Source organism: Bos taurus, chromosome 9, assembly GCF_002263795.3.
Source record: "Bos taurus isolate L1 Dominette 01449 registration number 42190680 breed Hereford chromosome 9, ARS-UCD2.0, whole genome shotgun sequence".
Classification (NCBI taxonomy): Eukaryota; Metazoa; Chordata; class Mammalia; order Artiodactyla; family Bovidae; genus Bos; species Bos taurus.
Genome location: NC_037336.1, coordinates 94,254,293 through 94,279,915, shown reverse-complemented (window position 1 = coordinate 94,279,915; position 25,623 = coordinate 94,254,293). Strand labels below are relative to the sequence as shown.

The 25,623-nt window shown below is 49.2% G+C and overlaps 1 protein-coding gene across 4 annotated transcripts in view; it reads right to left on the bottom strand.

Moving 5' to 3' along the window:
* Positions 1-25,623, bottom strand: part of ZDHHC14 (zinc finger DHHC-type palmitoyltransferase 14) — a 291,222-nt gene that overhangs the window by 22,818 nt on the left and 242,781 nt on the right. For all 4 annotated transcript variants that reach the window (XM_024996593.2, XM_024996594.2, XM_024996595.2 and 1 more), the window contains exons 4-6: positions 19,999-20,136; positions 16,527-16,575; positions 420-522 (exon numbers count right to left, since the gene is read on the bottom strand). In XM_024996593.2, the coding sequence (XP_024852361.1) occupies positions 420-522; positions 16,527-16,575; positions 19,999-20,136 (290 nt within the window). The remainder of the gene's footprint in view (positions 1-419; positions 523-16,526; positions 16,576-19,998; positions 20,137-25,623) is intronic.

The window sequence follows — 25,623 nt, the reverse complement described above, 5'->3', positions numbered from 1 at the left end:
TCATTAAATACAGGCAGATAATCCTAGACAAAAGTTTAAATTTTGGGTCAGGGCAGTCGCCTCCCAAAATATGATGGAATCATTATCTGCGAGAAGCCAGCCTGCACTGTCTCTTCAGTGGGGCAGGGTGGCAAGTTGCTCCCAAAACATTACAAAGGAACAGAGCAGAAGCCCACCTCAGGCCTCGGAATTAGGGGGCAGCCAGCCGATCTGAGTAGCTAAGTGGTGTGGTCAGGACAATGTGATGATTTGCGATAGAGAAATTGGAGATGGGTGTCAGAAAATACTTCTCCCGCAGGCTCTTTGCTTCCAGAGGCTCACATCTGGAAAGGGAACTCGGAAGACCTGGCGGCCCCCACCTCTTCTTTCTCTATTTCCCACCAAAGAACATGCCCATGCCCCACCCCACAGGAACTTACGTCTTCATTCGTGGTCTGGTTGGAGCTTATCAGGTACGTGTGGAAACCCGAGAGCCCCACGATGGACCAGACAGAGAAGAAGCAGACCACGGCCTCCAGCACGGTATCTGGAGTCAAGGAGGTGAACTGGCAGGACGTGACGTTCTCAGGGCCCCAGGGGAGCGGGTGAATGAGATTTGGACAGGAGCCACCCACAGGCCCTCACTCAGCCTGGCATCGGTGGTCTCCCAGCCAGGGAAGACCCTCCAGGGCAGGAACAAGACCACATCCTCCTTCACGGTGCAGCGTTTATGCCCAGCAGGGGACTGGTGGGCTCGCTGAACAGGCCTCGTTCCTTTCTCACGGTCGGCAGTTCCTGACTGTCCTCCCCGCCTGACCTTGGCACCTTCCTCGTGACCCACTGTGCAGCCACAGGCAGTGGCAGCAAAACCAGGGAGCATGCTGGTTGGCATGGGCAGCGGCCCGGGTCTTTGCTGAATGGACTCAATATTGAATCTCACTTCAATCGCGACCTCTACCCTTGGCTTCTGAAAGCTGGGCTGGAGCACTAAGTTTCTCTGCTGACCTGATTTGAGGCTGTGACAGCCACTTGCAGGGCTGACCGCGGGTGACTGGAACCCGGGCAGAGTTTATCTTCCTGGCTGTCTCCCTCCCTGAATGGCCCTTCCCCCCATGGGATGCCCACTCCCATTGCGGATGGGCTTCTGACCCTGCAGGGGCATTTCTCAGTGTGGCATCAGGGTGAGTGGGATTTTTTTTTAGGGGACCTTATCCCAGCCCCTCAGCCAACCCTGACACATAGGGCTGTCCTCAGCTATTTGACAGGCAACTAGGAAACTTGGATCCACACCAGACATTGAGTGATGGGGAGCTGTGAGTTCCACAAGATATGCTAAAACCAAAGGGGAAAAAAAGCCTTGCATTCTTCAACAGATGAGATAAATCAACCAAGAGTGTGGCCATTTGAAAAGACTAGAGAAGTTTTCTGTCCCACAAATATTGATAAGATTCTATTTACAAGATACAGATGTATCTCAGGGGCAAAAAAAAAAAAAACAATTGTCAGAGGTCTGGGAGTTTAAATATACATCATGCATTTGCCATTGATAAATGACAGGCCAGAGAAAGGAAAATACTTGTGCTTGCCTCATGCTTCCAAGGATGGAAGCTGTAGATCATGCTGTAATATATCCCCATTTATTTTTTTCAGGTTTGGATATAATTTCTTTGGACCAGAGAAATGAATATATCAGCTGGGGCAATGCCACCATCTGCCACGTCACGATTAACAAATGCCACTGTCCGGCTGCATGCAAAACAGGGGCATGAATGGGCTCCCGCCTGCTGACTGACTTTCAACATCAGAATAAACCACTGGGTCTGCTCTTGGAAAAGTGGAGACGTGCTTTGCCTTTCTTTCTAAGGTTTAAATTTCTAGAAATTGCAAGGTCTCCGAAGAGCCATACTCAGAAATTAAAAGCACATTTCAAGAGAATGATGCCCAGCTGGCCAAGATGCCAACAGCCTGAGCAGTGGGGGTCTTACAGATCCAACAGGCAGTGCTCCGGGCGTCCACCCGGTCCTCACGGAGGAGGGAGGGGAACGGGGTGGAGGAGGAGCCGCACATCCCAAGAAGAGGGTCTATGGTGGATTCTGGAAAAGTGGGTAAGGCAGAGCGGTAGGGAGGATCGGAGGGGGAAGAGAGAGATGGAGAGAAGCAGAGCCCTGCCACCAGCCTGGGCAACCCTTTGATTTCTGCCAGGGTTACCCAGGGAGACAAACGGTTACGGCGGAGGTCTCGCTGCACATGGGACACGGGGACGGTGGCTCAGATAGCAGATGATCCTGTCCTCAACTGCCTGCCCGCAGGTCAGGGCTCACAGACGCCTCTCCTCCCAGCCTCATCTCCCCACCCAAAAGGGCACAGATGGGGGGAGGCGGCGACACGGGAGCCCTGCCCGCACCGGCTGGGAAGCAGAGGCGAAGTGCAGCCCAGGGCAACTGACAAGGAAGCCTGAGTCTGGAGAACTGGGTGGTGTGAGAAAAGCTGACGCTGGCAAGGAGCTTGCGCAGGCCAGAAGGGAAAATCAAGAGGGCAGAGAGGTCAAAGAGGAAGTGACAAACGGAATGGAAACAGGCTAGGAAAGAGAATGAAGAATGAACCAAAAGATTTATTTACTGAATCACACACGAAGAGCCCGGACTGGCGCCCCACTCCAGTCTTCTTGCCTGGAGTATTGCACGGACAGAGGAGCCTCGTGAGCTGCAGTCCATGGGATCGCAGAGTCGGAAACTACTGAACGACTAACACACACACACACACACACACACACACACACACACGAAGAGCCCATCTACGGTCTCAGAAATACTTATGTGTCATGAACAGTTTACAATCCAGGCAGAACGATGGGCCTGTCAAACATATGTAATATCCATCCATGAACATATGAGAGCTAGCATGTGAAGGTGGAGGGGGGTCATAGCATCTAGCGTGGCTATGGCTCGCCTCGCACCTGCTGTTCCTTTTGCAATGCCACTGACGGGATTACCTCCAAAAGGAGGCATTGTTACCAGCAGATGTGGCATTTTAAAGGTTTATAGCCACCCCTCCCCCCACAAATATGCAGTGTTCTATATTAGTATCTCATGTGCTTTGGAAACATTTTATAAATAACAAAATGCAGCTCCACTGTTAGCTCACAGCTGGGTCAAAACGACATGGATTCCAGGTAGGATGTGAGATGCAGCCCCCTCCGACTCCCTGCCCACAGCTGCCCCATCGCCCACAGGACGTCTGGAGGAACAGTCATCGCCATTCCTAACAATGCTGGCATCACTGGCTGTGTGTCAGGCCCTGCTCCAAAGGCTTCATGTGCAATAACTCACTCAATCCTGAGAGCAACGCAGTGAGAAGTCTGATTCCTACTGGACCCATAGGGAAACCAAGGCAGGAAGCAGTTACGTGATTTGCATAGGAAACAGCAGAGCAGGGATTTGAACCTTGAAAGTGTGGAAGGCCGGGTCCTTTCCTGATTCTTGCTGAGGGACAGGCAGCTCTAGGCTGTTCCCAACCTCAGCTGGGGGAGATGGGGACCCTTTTTATCAGGGATTCTCAAACCCATGGCACCTTAAAGACTGCACCCCCCTCAAATTCACTCAGACTGAATATCTGAAGAATGCATCCTCTCACTGACCCGACAGCTTCATGCTGAAAACATCTACACCATAATAAGATTAAGAAACATAAATTCTGCTTTAATGTATCAAAACCCATTTACTGATTAAAAAAAAAAAAAAGACATGAGTGGAAATAGGCCAACAGCAGCAGGAGCCAATTTAATAAGCAGCTGGATGTTTACTGCCTCAAAGATATTTCAAAGCACAGCAGTGACCTCTGCCAGCCTCCATGTGTCTTCCCCAGCTCCCAAGAAGACAAGAGCCTCCTCCGTGGCCAAGAGTATGGCTTCAAATGCCCCTAGACCCCAGCTCAACCTGCTGCACGCCAAGGTGCTCGCTAGATGGCTAGGGAATTGAAAAAGACTAAAAGTGCCGGTGGGTGGGTGTCCCTCCTCGGGCTTCCACACGATCCCAGAAATGCCTGCTCTGTGCCTTTTGGGGCACCCAGCCCTGCACTCAGGACAGTGGGGGAAGGTAAGCTCCCCACCCTCAGGATTGCCCATGGGAAAGTAAGCAAGAAGAGATGGCCTGGCAAAGATGCAGAAATATTGCCAGGCACAATGATGAGGGCACCTCAGTATTTGGGGAATTGTAAAAGGTGAGAGGTCATGGAACCAAAGATTTTTAACCTTCATTTCAGTTCAGTTCAGTTGCTCAGTCATGTCCAACTCTTTGAGATCCCATGGACTGCAGCACACCAGGCCTCCGTGTCCATCTCCAACTCCCAGAACTTACTCAATCTCATGTCCATTGAGTTGGTGATGCCATCCAACCATCTCATCCTCTGTCATCCCCTTCTCCTCCTGCCTTCACCATTTCCCAGCATCAGGGTCTTTTCAAATAGTCGTTCTTTACATCTGGTGGCCAGAGTGTTGGAGTTTCAGCTTCAGCATCAGTCCTTCCAATGAATATTCAGGACTTATCTCCTTGAGGATGGACTGGTTGGATCTCCTTGCAGTCCAAGGGACTCTCAAGAGTCTTCTCCAACACCACAGTTCAGAAGCATCAGTTCTTTGGCACTCAGCTTTCTTTATGGTCCGACTCTCACATCCATACATGACTACTGGAAAAACCCTAGCTTTGACTAGACAGATCTTTGTTGGCAAAGTAAAACAACATTCACACAGACATTTTTTTTTTTCTTAAAATTTCAGGAGGCTTAAAAACGCCCCTGATGCCTCTCCGTGGATAGTCATGAACTCTAAGTAAAGATGTCCTGATTTATCCTAATCCTTTCATTTGACAAAATACTTATTTGTAAAATGAAGAGCTAAGGCCCAGAGAAGTCAAGCCACTTATAAAAACTCAGACAGCAATTCACAGCAGAACAGAACATGGTCTCCAGACTTGCAGGAGAGAAAGAGCTTCCCGAGGCCCCAGGCCATGGAGCGTCCCACGACAGGCCCTAACTCTGAGGCCTCAGAGCTCCGACAGCACAGCTGAGACTGCCCACGACATCACACCCTGTTCACCAGTCCCACAGCCTCAGCACTGCCCCGGGGGAAGAACTTGTCTCTGCTGACATGTCATGGCCCAGCTCCCCACATTCCAGCCGCCAGGCTGGCCACGGGATATTTTTTTGCCAAGTGCCAAATCCAGATAACGGTTTATTTTGAAAAGTCTGTATTTCATGTGAATTTCCTCATTGACCAAAATCCCCAGATTCTAGAACGGCCAGGGGATGCTTGCCTTGGACCCTTTCCGCTCTGAGCACCCTTTCCGTATGTGACTGGGGTGCGACTTGGTGCCAGGCGGCCTTTCTCGGTGGGCACTGGCCACCCACCCCTGGGTCTTCCTGCATCTTTTTCTGCTTCAGGTCTCTGTCTGAGGTTCTGATACTTAAAATACAAGGAACAGATGATATGGGTAATCTTTTTGTCCTTTAGTTTTTCTAAAAATGATGGTAAGATAGGCCATGCTCACTTACAGGAAGGGCTCTGATGGATGAGCAGACATCAACAACAGACCCCTTTGTTCTCCACGTGGAATGTCTACATCAGCCTTTAATACTCTTAGATATTTAGGTTCAGGAACTTGTCAGCCTATTTTTCTCATCAATTTGGTGACTCTCTAATCCTTAGACAGAAATAAGAAACTATAGCTTGTGTTCCTGTCACTTGAGGGCCCGTCACTGAGTCTGGTGTTGGGGGTGCCGACTTTCTGATGATTTACACGACAGACACATTGAAGATCAAGTTACCAGGAACCTTCAGACTGGATCACTGGGCCATCGTCTTTCAATCTTTCCAATCCTTTCTCTTAAATGCTTATATGCTGCTGCTGCTGCCACTGCTAAGTCTCGTCAGTTGTGTCCGACTCTGTGCAACCCCATAGACGGCAGCCCACCAGGCTCCCCCATCCCTGGGATTCCCCAGGCAAGAGTACTGGAGTGGGGTGCCATTGCCTTCTCTGAAATGCTTATATCAGATCAGATCAGATCAGTCGCTCAGTCGTGTCTGACTCTTTGCGACCCCATGAATCGCAGCACGCCAGGCCTCCCTGTCTATCACCAACTCCCGGAGTTCACTGAGACTCACGTCCATCGAGTCAGTGATGCCATCCAGCCATCTCATCCTCTGGCGTCCCCTTCTCCTCTTGCCCCCAATCCCTCCCAGCCTCAGAGTCTTTTCCAATGAGTCAACTCTTCGCATGAGGTGGCCAAAGTACTGGAGTTTCAGCTTTAGCATCATTCCTTCCAAAGAAATCCCAGGGCTGATCTCCTTTAGAATGGACTGGTTGGATCTCCTTGCAGTCCAAGGGACTCTCAAGAGTCTTCTCCAACACCACAGTTCAAAGGCATCAATTCTTCGGCGCTCAGCCTTCTTCACAGTCCAACTCTCACATCCATACATGACCACAGGAAAAACCATAGCCTTGACTAGATGAACTTTTGTTGGCAAAGTAATGTCTCTTCTTTTGAATATGCTATCTAAGTTGGTCATAACTTTCCTTCCAAGGAGCAAGCGTCTTTCAATTTCATGACTGCAGTCACCATCTGCAGTGATTTTGGAGCCCAGAAAAATAAAGTCTGACACTGTTTCCACTGTTTCCCCATCTATTTCCCATGAAGTGATGGGACTGGATGCCATGATCTTCGTTTTCTGAATGTTGAGCTTTAAGCCAACTTTTTCACTCTCCACTTTCACCTTTTTATATAGAGGTATGTAAAAGTGAAAGTGAAGTCACTCAGTCGTGTCTGACTCCTTCTGACCCCATGGACTGCAGCCCACCAGGCTCCTCCATCCATGAGATTCTCCAGGCAAGAATACTGGAGAGGGTTGCCATTTCCTTCTCCATAGAGGTGCATGCTGCTGCTGCTGCGAAGTCAAGTCAAGTCGTGTCTGACTCTGTGCGACCCCATAGACGGCAGCCCACCAGGCTCCCCTGTCCCTGGGATTCTCCAAGCAAGAACACTGGAGTGGGTTGCCATTTCCTTTTCCAATGCATGAAAGTGAAAAGTGAAAGTGAAGTCACTCAGTCGTGTCTGACTCTTAGCAACCCCATGGACTGCAGACCACCAGGCTCCTCTGTTCATGGAATTTTCCAGGCAAGAGTACTGGAGTGGGTCGCCATGCCCTCCTCCAGGGGGTCTTCCCAACCCAGGGATCGAGCTCAAGTCCCTGCACTGGCAGATGGGTTCTTTGCCACTGAGTCACCAGGGAAGTGCAGGAGCCATGTAGGGTGAGATTTATAGATAGAACTTGTTAATAAATTACACTTTTTGGTTAAAAAGTTAAGTTAAAAGGCAAGTGACAGGTTGGGAAAAAAATACTGGAAAAAGCTAGTTATAAAATTATTACTGAGAATATACAAAAAACATGTTAATAGGAAAAGAACAAACAACCCAACGGAAAAACGTTCAAAGAGTTTGAACTGGCACTGAGGTGAGAAAAAGGGTCAACAGTCATGGAAATATGTGCAAGCTGATTATTATCCAGAAAATGGAAATTAAAACAACTATTTTTTTTCCCTCCCCATCAAATTGGCAAAATCAGGGTCCTGACGAGATTGTCACTGACATGGGTGAAGGTGGGGAGAAATGGAGCATGGGCTGGCACACTCGATTCAGGGGACAATATTCCCTGGTGGCTCAGTCGGTAAAGAATCTGCCTGCAGTGCAGCAGACCCAGGTTTGATCCCTGGGTCAGAAAAATCCCCTGGAGAGGGAAATGGCAACCCACTCCAGTATTCTTGCCTGGAAAAATCCCATGGACTGAGGAGCCTGGCGGGCCACAGTCCATGGAGTCACAAAGAGTTGGCCATGACTGAGCGACTAAGCCACCACCACAATCAGTATTTAAACTATGTTAGCGTCTAACTCAGTGACTCTACATCTAGTTGTCAACCCTAGAGAAACACTAACGCTTGTGCACAAAGAGATACATACAAGAAAACCCACTACCTCATTTTCTGAGTAGTAAAAAAAAAAAATAAGTCTAAACAGCCATTTATAGAAGAGTACATTATGGTTCATCTATACTCTGGAATTCTACTAAACAGTTGAAAGAAGAATGACATCTATGTGTTGACACGCCTTCAGAAAATATTTGAAAATCAAATTGTAGAACAATTCAAAGGGTATGTATGATTCCCTTTAGGTAAAGCAGTCCCCCCCATCTGCTGTGTATGAATACACACATACGGGATACGTATTTGAACTCTGAGAAGATTGTATGGGAAGACTCACAAAACCCCACAAGGAGTCTACAGAATGATAAGGGCAAAACTTCCTTTTTATCCTGATGACTAAAATTCATTCTGTGAGAATATGTTCCTGTATCAGTTGGGTGATTTAAAAAACCCCAAACTTCATGCCCCCTCTGCAATCTTCTGAGACATAATCTGCTTCTTCATCCGCCTGGTCAGGGCAGCAGGGGAGAGTCTCAGTTTCCTGGGTGGAGGGGGCTGAGCTCTAGTTCTGGAAATGCCGCTGAGCTTAAATGGAGGTCATTAACCTCCCTGTGAGATCCTGCTGGGAGACCTCAGGCACCTGTTCTATCTTTTCCTGGGCCCCCTGAGCATCATCAGACCCTAGGATGGATGGGCCCTGAGAGCTGGGTGAGTGAAGACCTGTCCTGCCTTCAAAGGTCCATCTAGTCAAAGCTATGATTTTTCCAGTAGTCATGTAGGGATGTGAGAGCTGGATCATAAAGAAAGCTGAGCACTGAAGAATTGATGCTTTTGAACTGTGGTGTTGGAGAAGACTCTTGAGAGTCCCTTGGACTGCAAGGAGATCCAACCAGTCCATCCTAAAGGAAATCAGTCCTGAACATTCATTGGAAGGACTGATGCTGAAGCTGAAACTCCAATACTTTGGCCACCTGATGCAAAGAACTGCCTTATTGGAAAAAATCCTGAAGCTGGGAAAGATTGAAGGCAGGAGGAAAAGGGGACAACAGAGGATGAGATGGTTGGATGGCATCACCAACTCAATGGACATGACTTTGAGTAAGCTCTGGGAGTTGGTGATGGTCAGGGAAGCCTGGCGTGCTGCAGTCCATGGGGTCGCAAAGAGTCAGACACGACAGCGACTGAACTGAACTGTCCTGTCTTCATGAATTTTCCATTGGCCCCAGGTGCCCCCTTTCTGACAGCCCCTGGGCCAACTCCAAGCCTTCCACCAAATTCCACTAAAATAGAATGGTGTCCATCAGGCCATGGGTGCCTGTCAGACAGTGCTGTGAAATAAGTGCAATCTGGGCCCCCAGGCAGGGCTCAGCCATCACGGTGCCCTCTCCCAGCCCTGCACCGTGTGTGTGTGTGTGTGTGTCCATTTGTAACAGCATCTGGGTGCTGACACTATTAGGGCTCCCAGTGCTCGCTTTGCTAACCGTGCCAAGTGAAGGAGTGAACCCAAGCCCGGCTCCAGCCCTGCAGACAGCCTCCTGCCTCCCCTACTCACCCCACACTCATCCCGGTTAGAACTGCAGCCCTGTGCACATGCCATCTGCCGAAGCCTCTTGACTTCCCTGCAGGAGGTGCAGGCTCCTTCTGGAACTGCCCCCTCCTCTGGGCACACTGTGGCATTTTTATGCCACTGAAGACTTACTCTGCTTTTCAGAAACCAGACTCAGAGCTCAGATCTTGGCATCCGCAGACGTTCATTGAGAAGAATGAGTCACCCTGCCGCCCGTGGCTGCTCTGGCCTCTGGTCGATGTGCTTTGAAGCTCAGGGCTGTCGGATTGTTCTAGGCTTTATCACCCTGGCAGGTGTTGCACTTGGTGGGTGTTCAGTACAATGACTGGGAAGGAAGCAGATACAGGGAGGGCCTCCTTTGCCGGACCCACCTGGCTGTGGGGACTGAAGACTGCTGCCCTGGAGGAGATTCTCCTTTCGTCTCTTCCCCCAGGGGAGGCGGGGAAGGGGGCGCTGAAAGTCCGGGAAGCCACCACATGCCTGTGCTTCTCTGATGCAGAGACCAAAGGGAGAAAGCGGTCACAGGGAGCCAGGACAGGCAATGGGAGGTGGAGAGGGAGGAGGAAGAGGAAAGGGAATGCTCCAGGCTGGGTGTGCTCCTGTGCACCAGAATCAAGGGTGATTCTCGTGGTCCCTCCCTCCACACTGGCAGGGCAAAGTGCAGCCGGGGAAGGGCCTGTGCAGTGCTGGCCAACGAGTCAGAGCCAGGCATTCTCGCCCCAGCCACTGATGACGCTCCCTCTCTCCTTGCCCCTGTTTCCCACCTGCATCCCCTGCCCGCCTCCTCACCTGCACTGGAACCAGACCCCACCCTCCAGACACTTCCTGAACAAGCTGGCTGATGCTCCCAAAGGCCTGGCTGGCTCCATGTGGGCCCGATGACAAGCTTTTAGTTTATCCATGTTCCCGTTATTCACAGCAGTATTTTTTGAGTCCCGGCTACTTTGCCGTTTTGGTTTCTAATCTCTCTCTCTCATCAACGACACTGTTTTGAGTTGGATATTTTGCAGATGACATCCACAGTGAGAAACATTTGCCTGGTTTGTATCATGGTCAGGAGATCAGACCAGAGGCTACTGAAATGTTTTAAATTCTTGCCTGAGATCACTTCTGCAGGGGTCACTTGCAAAGGCTGCCCTGGACACTCCTGGGTTCGGGCAATTTAGCCAGAAAACCTCCTCTTGTTTAAGAACTCGGTGCTTTGCAAATTCTTGTTCGCACACAGACTGCAGGTCTGGTGAGGACACGCCGTGGGCTGTGCTGCTGTCATCAGAAGACAGCTTCTATGAGTGTTAAACTTCACACATCAGTCTCATCCATCATAAATCAACCACCTCAAAAGAGACTCCCAAACTTCTAGCGCCTCGGCAGAGGGAGGGAGCTAGAGCGACCGAGTTTAACAGCTATCTGATGCTGGAATCTCCAAGCACCCTGATCAGCAGGATGCATCCTCTTTTTGAGGACCTCTGTCCCTGTGACCTGTCCTCCCCAGGCCTGCCATTCCTAAGCAGCCCTGGTGGTTCACGCACCTTTCTCTGCACTAAAAGCTGCCCTTACAAGCTTCCACCCAGCCACCTCCAGGCCGCTTCCAAAGTCATACAGGTGTCTGGAGGAATGGCAGGAGCCAGAAATACTGAACAAGCAACCTGAGGGGCTCCAGCCTTACTTATTACTCATGTTGTTCAGTTGCTAAGTTGTGTCCGACTCTTTGTGACCCCATGGACTATAGCCCGCCAGGCTCCTCTGTCCATGGGATTCTCCAGGCCAGATTACTGGAGTGGATTGCCATGCCCTCCTCCAGGGGATCTTCCTGACCCAGGGATTGATTCACATCTCCTACATTGGCAGGTGGATTCTTTACTTCTGAGCCACCAGGGAAGACAGTTATCCCTTATAACCAGAAGTTAATGTTTTGTTTTTTTCAAAAATACATCATAACCCAGTAGGACCCAAAGCATACTTTTTCTTCTGGAATATGAATTTATGATAAAACATCAGAACTCAGCACTTCTTAAGAGACTCACTCAATTAGAGGAACTCTCCACCAAAACATGTATTTCAAACAGCAAGTACCTGGTCAGGACAGAGCATTGCTTGGGGAGGAGTGTGAAAGGCACACCTAAAAAGTGTCTGTGCTTTGTAAAGAAGAAACACCTCACTTTGATGTATGGATATGTCTGACATTCCCCAAATGCTCCACTACTTCTGAAAAAAATAAAGAAGATCCGGGCTGGGAGCGTTGCCCAGGCCCTCACGTCCCCTCCCTGCTGCTCACCTCCTACTGGGCAGCTTTGCGTCGCTTTCCTCCTCAACCTTGCTCTTGGTTCTGCTTTTCCCCGAGAGAGAAATGGAGTGGTTTGATCGGAGGGTCTGTAGCTTGGCTGGGCAGCTCCCTGGGATATTCAGGCTCCAGCTTTAGGGCATCTTTCTCCAGGCAGGAGCCCAGAGCGACAGTAGATCAGGAGGTCCCACAAAACCAAGTGGGGACCAAGTCAGCAGGAGTCAAGTTAGATAATAATGGTCCCCACACCCTGTGAAGGGCTGGCTAATTCAACAAGGACCTCCTGAGGCATTCTACTAACATTTTCAACCTGAACTCAGGGTGGAGATACACATGTGTGTGTGTGTGTGTGTGTGTGTGTGTGTATTCTTCTATGTGTGTGTAGACACATACACATGCACATATATACACAGGTGTGTGTATGTGTGTTAAGTCATTTCAGTCTTGTCTGACTCTGCGACCCCATGGACCAGAGCCTGCCAGGATCCTCGCCAGGATTCTCCAGGCAAGAGTACTGGAGTGGGTTGCCATGCCCTCTTACAGGGGATCTTCCTGACCCAGGGATGGAACCCGAATCTCTTATGTCTCCTGCATTGGCAGATGGGTTCTTTACCTCTAGCGCCACCTGGCTTCCCTCACATATACACATATGTACACATATGTGCATATAGTGAGTATAGATATACATATGTATAAATGTATGTATATTTATATATGTATTTTATATATATATATACATTTTCAAAAGCCCATCCATTTTTTGTCTCCCATCCCCTCTCTCCTAGATTAACAGAAGGACAGAAAAGGTAGGGAAGGAAGACACAGAAGTGACCTGGTGGGGACTTGCCTGGTGGTCCAGTGGCGAGGACTCTGGACCAATGCAGGGTGCCCAGGTTCAATCCCTGGTTGGGGAACCAAGGTCCCACCTGCCACAGCTAAGAGTTTGCATGCCACATCTAAAGATTCCACATGCTGCAACTAAGACTTGGAGCAATTAAATAAACAAATATTAAAAAAAAAAAAGTGACCCAGTGACTTCTAGTGAGCTTCCCAAATGGGTTCAGAGAAAAGTCCTCTCAAACCCACCTGCACATGAGTGCCTGATTCCTGGGGTACCCCTTACCTGAGGGCTTGTGGGGTAGACAGGATAGTGGCCTCCCAAAAGATGCCCTAATCCCTGGTATCTGTGAATACTTTATGCACATGGCAAAGGGGAGTTTGTAGACTGAAGGTCCTGACCCTAGAGACAGGGAGATTTTCCTGAATGATCTGGGTGAGTCCTCTCCTTAAAAGCAGAGAGTCTTTCTGGCTGAGGTCAGAGACGCGAGCAGACGAGGCAGGAGAGATGCAGAGTGTGAGCTCCCACGGTACTGGGCTTGAAGACAGAGGGAGTCTGGAATCAGGGGACAGAGCCAGGAAAGGAACCTCAGTCCCACACCCCATGATTTTAGTCAAGTACCTAAACAAGCCAGAAGAGGATGCTCTCCTGCGGGACTCACCATGGTTTCAGCCTTGGATCTAGGGTAGCAATCAGCCAAGCCTACTGGACTTCTGGTCTGCAGAACTGGGCGATGGTAAATTTCCATTTGCTTTAAGTCGCTACATTTGTGGCTATTTGCTACACAGTAGCTGGGAGCTGATACAGCTGGCACTCCGAGAGCAGGCCCCGGCTTGGATGTGCCAGGGAGCCTTGGAGGTGTGTCTGGAGGCCGGAAGGGGCCGGTCATGCACTCGGAGCCCTTGTGCTATCACAGCTGTGACTGCCAAGCTCCCGAATGTGGAGGACACGCCTGGGGAGCACCCACAAAAGGGGAAAACGCCAGGTTGTTGCTGGAGAGGGTCAGCCCTGTATATGGCAATGCTGTTTGGAAAGTCAGTGGTTGAGATTTTCATGAGTTTTCAAGAACTGGGCCACAGGAGAAACTCTTTACCTCTACCTGAGAATGATATTTCAAAGGAAAATCAGCTAAAATTTGCTCTAAACCAAATGAGCGCATTTCTCTCCTTCCTCCCCTTTCCATACGAACAGCATGCCACTCAGATACACTGTCGCTCCTCCTCCCAGCACCATTTGTCTGCTCCCCTTGCTGGGGAACACGGTGCTTTTGATGACATAGACGACAGGCACAGTCAACCATGAGAACAAGCAGACGTGTGTGCTCGAGGAGGACGTTCTGGCAGAGCCTGCCCATTGCAGATAGTGCCACAAAAAGAAGCCTCTCTGAAATCACTCCTGCCTTGCACAGAAGCACTGCTCTGGCGTCCAGCATTCTCCCTTATGTTCCATGTCCTTGAATTTGTCAGCTTAGCATTGTCAAGTTCGGGGCAGTTCACAATTACAGGTCAAACAATTGAGATACAGAAGAGTTAAAAGAAAGGACCCCAGACCTTATTAATTGTGGCAGAGTGGAAATTAAAAGGCTCTTACTCTAGACGAGGACTCGCTGCCTGTCCTTCTTTGTGACGCCTTCTCTGGGATTACGATTCGAGTGAGGAGGTCTGGAGCAGATACCAGGAAGACCCAGCAACAACAAACCCAATCACCCAGCTCCTCTCTGCTCCAGCGGGAATTGCGGGACCCAAAGGAGAACGAACAGCTGAAATGCCCCAGGCTCAGGTCAGCCCTTCTCCACCCTCCCCGCTGAGAAAGGGAAAGTGTTAGTCACTCAGTCTTGTCCGACTCTTTGCAACCCTGCATGGACCGTAGCCCACCAGGCTCCTCTGTCCATGGGATTTTCCAGACAAGAATACTGGAGTGTGTGGCCATTTCCTTCTCCAGGGAATCTTCCTGACCCAGGGATCGAACCCAGGTCTCCTGCATTGCAGGCAGATTCTTTACCATCTGAGCCATGAGGGAAACCCCGCGGAGAGGAGTCCCTTCACTGACCACTGCCATGGTCTGAAATGTTTCCTGGGCATCCAGCACAGACCCACGGTCTCAGGAGAGACGCAGGTGCCCGGGGACAGGGGAGGGGAGGTGGCTGAAGCTGCCACACTCCTGAGGCTTCAGGAAGCATTCCAGCTGGCAGCCTAAGACCTCAAGGCCGGTTCTGAGTTGCATTTATTAAACTTAACAAGAGCAGCACATTTTCATAATGGAACTGATTTCCTGAAAGACCGAGACAAGCCTCTTCTTCAGGAAAGAAAAGTCAAGGCCTGGCTATGAGATATGCCAAAGCAATGTGCCTTGAAAACAAAGGACACAGAGAGGTGATGATGGAGGAGGATGCTCGCCCGACAAAGACGGCATTTCCCAAAGGACCTGATTTTAGCAGCCACAGAGGCCGAGAATTTCATTCTAAGCAAAACCTTGACTTCTGGCCAACTTCTTGCTAACTCTAGCTTCTCAGATCATTAGCAGAAGACAGGACAAACCTGTGAGATGTACTCGCCAAGAGCCTTCATATATCTTCATATGTCCCTGTCTCCTTTCTAAAAGATTAGCAACTGACTATAGAATCTGCGCTCACTGCCAACATTCTGTGCTGCCCATAAACACAGAGGTGCCAGAAAGGAGACACTTTGTACCATCTTAGTACACACACACACACAGAGGACACATAGATCTAACTAAATACCACCACCACCACCACTACTATTACTACACACACACAGGCACACAACCAGCTTCTAGGCACACAAGCAGGTTCACCTTAACAGCTAAATGATGGTCATGACATGTACATTTTAGCAGAATTCTTCACTCTTTAAGAATTCCCTGCCACAAGATGAAGCTTACTCCCAGGGGTAGCTTCTCAGTCCCGTCCGACTCTTTGCGACCCCATGACTATAGCCTGCCAGGCTCCTCTGTCCAGGAGATTATCCCGGCAAGAATACTGGAGTGGGTTGCCATTCTCTTCTCCAGAGGACTTTCCCAACCCAGGGATTGTACAGGTCTCCCATATTGCAGGCAGATCCTTCACCATCTGAGCCGCCAGGGAGGCCCAAATGCAGTCTAACTGGTTATATGAAAAAGACAGACAGCTGGGTCTCAGATGGAGCCGGGTCAGTGTGTCCAGCTGGCTGACTCTACACCAATTAGTGTCAAACCCAGGAGGGCAGGGGAGGGTGCGGAGGACCATTCAAGCACTTCATGGGTGAATGTTTTTCTTTCAAGAAGTTCAAACTACTATGCTACATGCCTATGTACACTGTCTGGGAGGATGGGATGAATCCGAATGACTTGAGACTGACCATCTCTACTCAGGGCTATACGCAGATGTTCAGTTTTGAGAAATAATCAGGTTATCCATACTGCCCAGACACCAAACTGAACCCCTAGACGGAACCTACACAGAGGGTCAGAGAATCCCCATGTGACTGCAACAAGAAGGGTCCCACACAGGGACGCCCATAAATATTTTGTAGGGACCACCTGCTGATCAAATTGAAGTCAGCTGGAACTCAGCCTGGCTTCTCCATAAACCAATTGGACTTAATGCAAATCATTGTGGGTTTCTGGAGGTGGGCAAGAATTCACACTTAGTTTTCCAGCGAAAGAGCACTGCAGTTTCAATGAGGCTAAATGAGTCACTTTGAGGTTTAAGCAATTCACAGGCTGTTACTCATGCAGGTGAATATCAAGAAGCTCTCTGGATGCTTCACAGAAGGAGAAGGAATATGATTTATGAGAAGGAAAGCCAAGGCCCAAGATGAAGTAACTGAGGAGAAGGCCAGTCCAATACTTCACACGTTAACATGGGGAAAAACTACAGCCTGGAAAGGATATCTTGCAGGACTGTCCTTAAGAGCGTTGAGGAATCCCGCCTGCTGTGAACCTGGGGGAATGAAACAGAATTTAGTAATCAGACGTCACTTCCAAGAAACAGCCTTCATGCTGAAAGCTCTCTCATCTATAGAAAAATAATCGGTGTCTCGAGATCAATAAAATTACATTTGGAAGAGCTCCAATGCTGATTGGACAGTGAGATTCCACCAAAGTTATTCAACAAGAAAATGGCAGATTCATAAGTAGACCCAACATTGGAGGATATCTGTCCAGTGAAAGCAGATGGGTGTCTGCACACTTTCCCATAAGTTACAGTTCTGATTACTCCTTTGTTTTCCTCATCTTAATAGGAAAATAGAATACTACCTGCTATTTTCTCTCTTCTTTTACAAAAGACTATTTCCCCGAAGTTGGTTAACGTTTGACCCTGGGCGTCCTGTAAGCTAGACTAAGTATCAAAGACGCCTTTCTCTGCACCCAGAGAACACAGACTCATAAACCCGAAGTCTATATTGCTGACTGCTTTGGGGTTTGAGACATGTGAATACAGACTGTCTATGCAAGAAAACATTTCTTCAGGGGCCGGAGTGACAATGCATCTGACAAAAAGCGGGTTTTATTTTGTGTATTGGCGTTAGAGGCTTTTGAGAAAGAAAAGCCCATATGGAGGAGCTTTTAGTGGCCCTACCTTGGGTTGGCAAGGCTGGGTCCCCATTTTCTGGGGACATAAACTGGCCTTGGCATGGCAGTGAAATGAGCGAACAGGACAGACCCCACGGACCGGTTCTAGCGCATCTCCGTGGCGTTGTCTGTTCCAGACCCTCGGTGGAACCGGAAGCCAGGCTGGCTGGGGGGAGGCTAACGGTGAGATGGCTCCAGTGCTTCCCCAAGTTCCCACCCCCTCTTGCCCACTGGCCACCTTGGAGGCCCAAGAATGTGCCATGTGCTCTAAGAATGCCAACTGATTGAAGAACTGATGAGGAAAGCTTGAGGTGTTCCCGTCCTCCCTGCTAGGCCAGGGGGGCGTGGACGTGCTGCAGATCTCAGAGCAAACGCAATCCTGAGGCACACGAACGGACAAGAAGAGACGATTTCTCTTTCCCCGGTGGACCCAGACCATATCGCTTTCTCAAGCTCTGCTTCCTCTAAAAGGAAATCCAGACGTCACCTTCCTGGTGATCTCTGGATGACAGGCTTCCTCCCCGGCCACCCCTGGCTATCCGGTGTCCCCTGTCAGAGCCCACTTTCTGGCAGGGAGGACTTGGGGCATGGTCCCCAGCTGCTCTCAAACAGCTCTATGCCTTTGCCATGGCTTCCAGAATCGTAGGGGGGATCACGGAGTCATGTAAAGCCTCTGCCCTTCTTGAGCACAAATCAGGGGTTGGGGTGGGGTTGTTTAGTGGGGGTTGTGGTGGGGGGTGCAGAACCGGGAGAGGAAAACCTCTATTTGCTTTTGTCCAAAACATTGCAGTAACTTGCAGGCTTTTTTTTTTGGTGGGGGGGTGGAAGATTGGGTTAACAATATATCAGAATAAGCTAGAGCAAACTCCATTTTGCTGAAACCAGAATGAGCAAAACTTTGTTGTTTAGTCGTGTCTGACTCTTTTGTGACCCCATGGACTGCAGCAGAGATGAAAATGCCACTGTGCTGGCAAGTTACGGGCTTCACAGTGTGTGTAAGAGTGCGTGTGTGTTACCAGAGTTAATGTGTGGGGTAAAAACTGCCTGATACCCAGAATGTAGGGGCAAGGCCATAAATACAGTGTGATTATATATATGTGTAGGCATTTTGAAGTTGTTAAAGATGATATAAGAGGTAATGTTTAAAGACTATTTTTCAGTGTCATAAATATGTTGGAATATCAGTACTTCTTTCTTCTTTAGCTGTGTAAACAACTGCTTCTTCTGTCTATTAATACATACATATTCTTTGGAAGGACTGATGCTGAAGCTGGAACTCCAATACTTTGGCCACCTGATGTGAAGAACGGACTCACTGGAAAAGACCCTGATGCTGGGAAAGATTAAAGGCAGGAGGAAAAGGGGACAACAGAGGATGAGATGGTTGGATGGCATCACCGACTCGATGGACATGAGTTTGAGCAAGCTCTGGGAGTTGCTGATGGACAAGGAGGCCTGGCATGCTGCAGTCCATGGGTTGCGAAGAGTTGGACATGACTGAGCAACTGAACTGAACTGAACTGAGGACCCTAGTTAATTGTTGCCACTTTGAGACTCTGAAAATAGAACAGATGTCCCGGAGAGCCCTTGGGCCATCCTTCCCAGGTGGTGTGGAAGGGTAAGGGGATCTCTGACCTGTGATAATCCTCTTCCTGCTGTCCCAGCAAGTTATGGCTCTCATGCATGTGTTACAAATTTGTGTTACATTTAGATGAAAAGATTGGGAAAGAATGAATGGAAACTAGGATTTAAAATGCCTGTGAAAATTCGGAATAGTCCATGAAGGTCCAAAGTAAAAAGAACTAACATGAAACTTCCAATACCACCCGCTTCCCCCAACCCCCATTCAAACCCCACCAAGACAGCAAGTAGAGAATGTGTGTGTCTAAATTTGGTCTTAGCACGCTGCGGTCTAATCCCTGCTTCAGGGAAGAAAGTGAGGTGTGTGTCTAGATACTTCTAGAAACATTCCAGAGAGAGGCTCTGGACTTGCTAATAGATGATTGTACTTCAGGAATATGGACAGAGGTGATGCTGGTCTTTAATGTTGCTAATGGAGCTGTAAAGGAAGTTTAAAGGCTCACTTTTACAGGTCAAAGCCAAGTGGCTTCCTTCTCATCACATCACTATTATAGGAAAGTGAGTTCAAAGTTATGACTTTCGAAAGGGGAGTGAAAAATGCCGTTTAGGCAAATATATATTAAAATCACTTATATCCCAATTTCATTTTTAATAAAGTTGCCTCCTTCATAGCTTGCCAATGTCCTGGCAGATAATTAAACATCTTATCAAATGTGTATCTCACATTTATAGATTTGTGTGTAAGAAAGCTCAGTCTTTATCCCCATTTTTTTTTTTTTTAGGGAGGGTGACAATTCCTGCTTAAGTAGATTCACATTTTTAAAAATTTTCTGTTTTTCAATGGGTATCATGACAACACATTATCCTCTGGGAAAATGTAGGGATGATTCCTCCTGGGGATCCCTTAAGCGGAAGAGAAAGTGAAGTCACAAGGTTGGAACAGGGACCACGTGTCAAGGAGAAAGTCTTGTAAGTGAAAGAGTCTGATCCAGGGGCACCCCTGGCAGCTGCTATCGGAAGATGGGGGTGGAAGGGAAGGGGAGGGAGGGGAGAAACAGAAAGCGGGGGCAGCTGGAAGTGAGGAGGGGGCAGGGAGAAGGAGAAAGAGAAGAGAGCCCAGAATGACCAAAATCTTAAATCAAAATTAAATCAGAAAACTGAAGTCAGGCAAATGGTTACATACGTAATCTGATTTCGCCAGCATACTTACGAAGGATGACGTGGGTGATAACGAATGCAAATATAAAGACTGTCAGAAAAGACAGAGATAAAATAAACATATAAAAAAATCTGTAGTTTCGTTTCCCCACACAGTTGCCTACCCAGGGACAGTGGTGATCAAATCGTTCTGAAATGAGAGGTAGAAAGAAAAAAAAAGGAAAATCAATTAATAAAATGCTTTTTTACTTGAGGGAGCTCCCCCTCCCATTCTCTGATAACATAATAAAACATTCTGTTTGTATTTCCAAATGCACCACTCAGAGAAACGCGCAACATTAAGACACATGAAGAATGCAATAATTCGACAGAACTTAGCTGTTTTGAAAAAACAAAGGATGTGCATTCTATTCTTATTACAATAGAAACTCAAAGATTTCCCTCTTTTGTACAAGAAAGCTCTTTGGTTCATAGAATAATCTTCCCTTAAGATGGTAACAACACTTCTGATGGTAACTGCCGGGCTGGGCGGGGCTGGGGCTCTGCCATTCACGGGTGTGTGGTGCTGAGCGACCGTCTCTCATGGTAAGTGGCCGAGAGAGAGGTCTCTAGGAGCCTAGGACAGGACACAGGGACAATCCTGGTTCTCCCATTCCAGTTACTGCTGTTTTCCAAGAAATGTCCCTGCCATTTCAGTAGTCATAAAAGAATTTATATCATTTTTTAGTGATCTCTGATCTTCAAATAATGTAATACACCTGATCTTGTAGTCCACAACTCTCAGCTTCCTTACCTGTCAAACAAGGATACCATATAGAGTCCCGTGGGGCCAAATACTCTCTGGGAAAGCGTTTTTTTTAAAAACCAGCATGTGGTGCTTTATAGCTTGTGAAAAGATGTCACATACGCCCATCCATTTGACCTTGAAACATTCTCATGAGGATAATGATGCTGCTACCCTATTTTACAGATGAGTGAACTGTGGTTCAGGAGGGAAGCTGCCTGCAGGGCCCATACGGCTCAGAGGCAGTGGAACTGGGGTTGAGGTCAGGTCTTTCTCAGGACTCGTCTGTCTTGCCCATGCACAGGCTGCCTCGAGCATTTGGAAAAGACAGTGCGCTGGCTTGGGGCGTTTTTATCCTGTTATCCCAAACTCTGTCCTCCCACCCTGGGGATTTCACCAGAGTCTGTAAGGCGTTTGTGATTCGCTCTTCCTCTTCTGAATAATGGCTAAGTGCTGCTCTACTTTTCAGCTGACCTTCTACTCAAAAGGCCTATCCGAGGTGTCTGATGCAGCCACTCACAGCAGACCACCTGCCACGGGAAAAATGCTAAGCTTTGCACTTGGGACTCTTATCCAAGCTTAGCTTTTACCCAAATCTCACATCTCTCTCTGTGTGCTTTGAAAAGATACAGAGAAGGCTGTGAGGTGGGACTATGTAAATTAACATTATAAAGTTATGCGAGGCAGTGTTTCCTTCCTTTCCGGTCACCTATCATAAATCACTCATCTCATATTTTATATTCAGTGCAAGCCTGTGTGTATGTTAGTCACTCAGTCCTGTCTGACTCTTTGCAACCCCACGGACTGTCTGTCCGTAGGATTTCCCAGGCAAGAATAGTGGAGTGGGTTGCCGTTCCCTTCTCCAGGGGATCTTCCCAACAGAGGGATCAATCCTGGGTCTCCTGCACTGCAGGCAGATTCTTTACTGCTGCGCCACCTGTGGGAAGCCCAGTGCAAGCTTATTTCTTGAAAAGGTCATGAAGATGCCTGGAGACCATGGTGGCAGAGGAACTGTAAGAGTCATCGTTGTCTGCGAGCGACAAAAGCAAGCAGCAGCTGGTCACCCCTAGAGAAATCTCAGAGCTCACCAGCCTGGTGACAACTCAATGGCCTGTAAGATGCTGACACTGAAAGGAAAGCAACTCCTATGGTGTGTCTGTGTGAGTTACAGTTCAACATGTTACCAACGCCACACAGCTGGAAAAGTTATAGTGAAAAGTGAAAGTCGCTCAATCATGTCCGACTCTTTGCAACCCCATGAAGTATATATGGTCCATGGAATTCTCCAGGACAGAAAACAGGAATGGGCAGCCTTTCCCTTCTCCAGGGGATCTTCCCAACCCAGGGATCAAACCCAGGTCTTCCGCATTGAAGGTGGATTCTTTACCAGCTGAACCACAAGGGAAGCCCTAACACATTAATCCTTGCGTAAAACAACCTCATTTCCCCAAGTCAGTGATCTGCATGGGGGGTGCACTGGAAAAGTCTATAGGGAACATGTACAAAGAGAAAAGAAATTGGGATCAACCGAATTTTCCTAAGAGTCTGAGGCTGTCATTTGAGAAACCTCTTTTCTGCTTAACACACGCCTATGGAAGATGAAAATGAGACATGGAGGCTGGGGACACAGAAGGCCAGGTCAGGGTGGGACCTCTGGTTCCAGCTGTGAAAGCTGATCTCCAGATGCCAAGTGCCTGGCGGGTGAGCCTGCCCACTATAGCGAGAGTTGCCCACCAGCAAAGGAGACATCAGAGCTGGGGAGGCAGAATTAACACGATGGATGCCCCCACTCTAAGTACCAAGGTCTTAATGGGGCACCGTGATCATTTCTATGGGATCAGGGGGTAGGTGTATTCTTAGCTTAGAAAGCTCACCGTGAGCTAAGCTAATGCACTTTCCTGAGGGAGGCAGAGCTTCTAGGGAAGGAAAGCAACAGATGATGCACACGAAACCCCTGGGCACAGGGTCTGGGGGCTTTGGAGACGAGCAGTCTCTCAGGGTGGGTGTGAACGCCTGGCTCTCCGGCAGCCCTGAGGGGAAGCAATTTCCATTTGGAAATTTGCCTTATTGAAAACCCTTTTCTTGGCTGACAAAATCCCGCTAACAGTGTAGGCTTCCTGAGAAAGACTTTGACTTAATGGTTTTCATGGTCTCCTTTGTGACTGTTGGATACTTGGTGGTAAATGAGCCTGGTGGGTCAGTCAGTAAAGCGTCTGCCTGCAAAGCGGGAGACGCGGGTTCCATCCCTGGGTCGGGAAGATCCTCTGGAGGAGGAAATGGCAACCCACTCCAGTGTTCTTGCCTGGAGAATTCCACGGACAGAGGAGCCTGGTGGGCTACAGTGCATGGGGTCACAAAGAGTCAGACACGACTGAGTGACTAACACACACACACACACACACACAAATGAGCCTGAGAGCTGGGTGTGCATCTCTGTGGAAGAAGGATGCTCAGAGCCCAGGGCCACCTCCCAGTCTCCTCTAACCCCGAACTCTGGTGCCCTCCTCTCTCCTCTTGATTTCTAGGGTGTCAGGGTGTGTCATAGCCTCGCTCACCCCAGGCTATGCCTGTGCCTCTTTTCTTGCAGACTCTCTGTCTCACCCAATAATCTCTTTATTATTATTATTGAACCTGGGGGACCCAGGTTCAAATGTCAGCTCTACACTGATGATGTCAGAACAGCCGCTGCCGCCTTCCCCCACCTTATCTAAAAATCACCTTATTTATTTTTACTTGCTTTTGTCTGCTGACTCTACTCCAAGCCTTTAATAAATGTTTGTCGAGGACTAAGCCCTCATGCTACCCCAAGGACGTCCCCATGAGCAAGCACATTGCCCAGAGTGGCAGGGCTACCGGCAGCCAGGCTGGCTGGCTCTAGCTGCCTCCAGAAGCCTCGCCCACCAGCCCCCACTGCCAGGGGGAAGTGTCCCCGCGAGCCCCGCACTACATCAGGCGCCGGGACCACTGAGACGACCTACAACAGTGTATCCAACACCCCCTGGCTTCCAGGGGTTCCTTGTCTCATTGGTGAGGACACTTCAGCATCCAGACACCAAGAACGAGCGTCTAACAGAGGGACATCGAAAACAGTGATTTCTGTCTGCTTGCGACGCTGGCCGCACACAGCATCCTTCCTGGAGGGTTGAAGGCGAGAAATGGAGCGGCAGGAGCTCAGCCTGGGTGAGCCGACACACGTGTGCCTCCCAGGGACTGAGTGAGGCAGGGGCTGGCCGGGCGAGAACACCTGCGGAGGGGGCACTGCTGGCAACGTGGTGGCGTGCAGCCAAAGCATCTGAGACCCTTCAAGCAACCATCATTAGAGGGCAGTCTGCCATTTTCCGTGTGGGAAGACTGACTGGTGTCCCATGCCCTAGCGGTGAGGTGGGTGTGTGTGATGTCCTAACCCATCGTGTCTGACTCTTTGCGACCCCATGGACTGTGGCCCGCCACGCTCCTCTGTCCATGGGATTTCCCAGGTAAGAATAGAGGAGTGGGTTGCCATGCCCTTCTCCAGGGGATCTTCCCCACCCAGGGACTGAACTCGCATCTCCTTCGTCAACAACACTGGCAGGTGGATTCTTTACCCACGAGCCACCAGGGCAGCTCCGTGGATGAGATGAAGGCTCTTTAAAAAAAAAAAAAAAAAAAAAAAAACCGCTTTAGACTTGTTACTCTGAGATCTGAATCCTGCCAGAAGGGTGTGGTTTCTGCCCTTGCAGCCTCTCTGGAGGGTTCCTTTAATCGAATGAGGAGCCCTTCCCGAAGCCAGGCTCTTTGAGGGGGGGTTCTGTGCTCAGCTGTGCTGAATGGAGGGACAGAGCCTGAGGGCAAGAGGAATGGAACATGGAGCACAGGGTGGCAGGGGGCGATCAACCCAGAAATTTCTCTAAAATAATGTGAAGTTGGAGTCAGCCAGCTGGAGCACCCTGCGCACACCTTGGTGGGCATCACGCTCCCTGTTGTGGTTTGTGGTCTTCTTTCTTCTCCTTCCCCAGGTGAGGCCTTGAGGTGAGAAGCCACGTTGAGTCCCCTAACAGCCCCAGTGCCTGGCATGAAGCACACGCCCGACAGATACGCACTGAGCACAGGAAGAAATGCCTTTAACTGCCTTTGGCAGTTTCCTCTGTGATTGCTATTTCTGCCCGCCAGGTGGAGAGACTGGAATATTCTGATGAAAGATGAGATTTCCAGGTGGTGAGAATCCACCTGCCAATGCAGGAGCCTCAGGAGACCCAAGTTCGATCCCTGGGTGGGAAAGATCCCCTGGAGAAGGGAATGGCAACCCTCTCCAGTATTCTTGCCTGGAGAATCCCATGGACAGAGAGCCTGCAGGGCTACAGTCCATGGGGTCACAAAGAGTTGGACACGGCTGAGCATACATGCACACAGGCACAGGAAAGGGCAGGGGACTAGGAAATCTGAAGATGTTCAGAGAAGGCTGAGAGTTGGAAGATGTTGATAGAAGTAGAAAAGAGCTGAGGGGACGGTTATTAGTGTGAATCAGCTCTCAGAGAAGCAGGCTCTGTCCGGTCTGGCAATGGTGGGAAGCAGAGGTGAGTTTATTAAAAACCTCTGTAGGGTGCTTGGGGCTATTGGGAGACCCCAAGGCTTCAGCTAGAATTCTAAATCAGGAGGAATTCCAGGCAACTTCAGAGTCACCAGATCCTAAGTGGAGAAAGGAGATTCCATTAAAATGGCCAGTGGGAACATAGCTCAGGTGGAATTATCTTGGGAACCCCAAACTCTAAATACTAATGAACAGGACATTATCAATGATGATTAACCCTACCATTCACTGAGGGCCATTCACTTATCCAGCCCCACGAGGTAGGTGCTATCCCCACATTTTTCAGAGGAGGGCGCTATTGAGCCAACGGAGGACCAGCAGAGGCT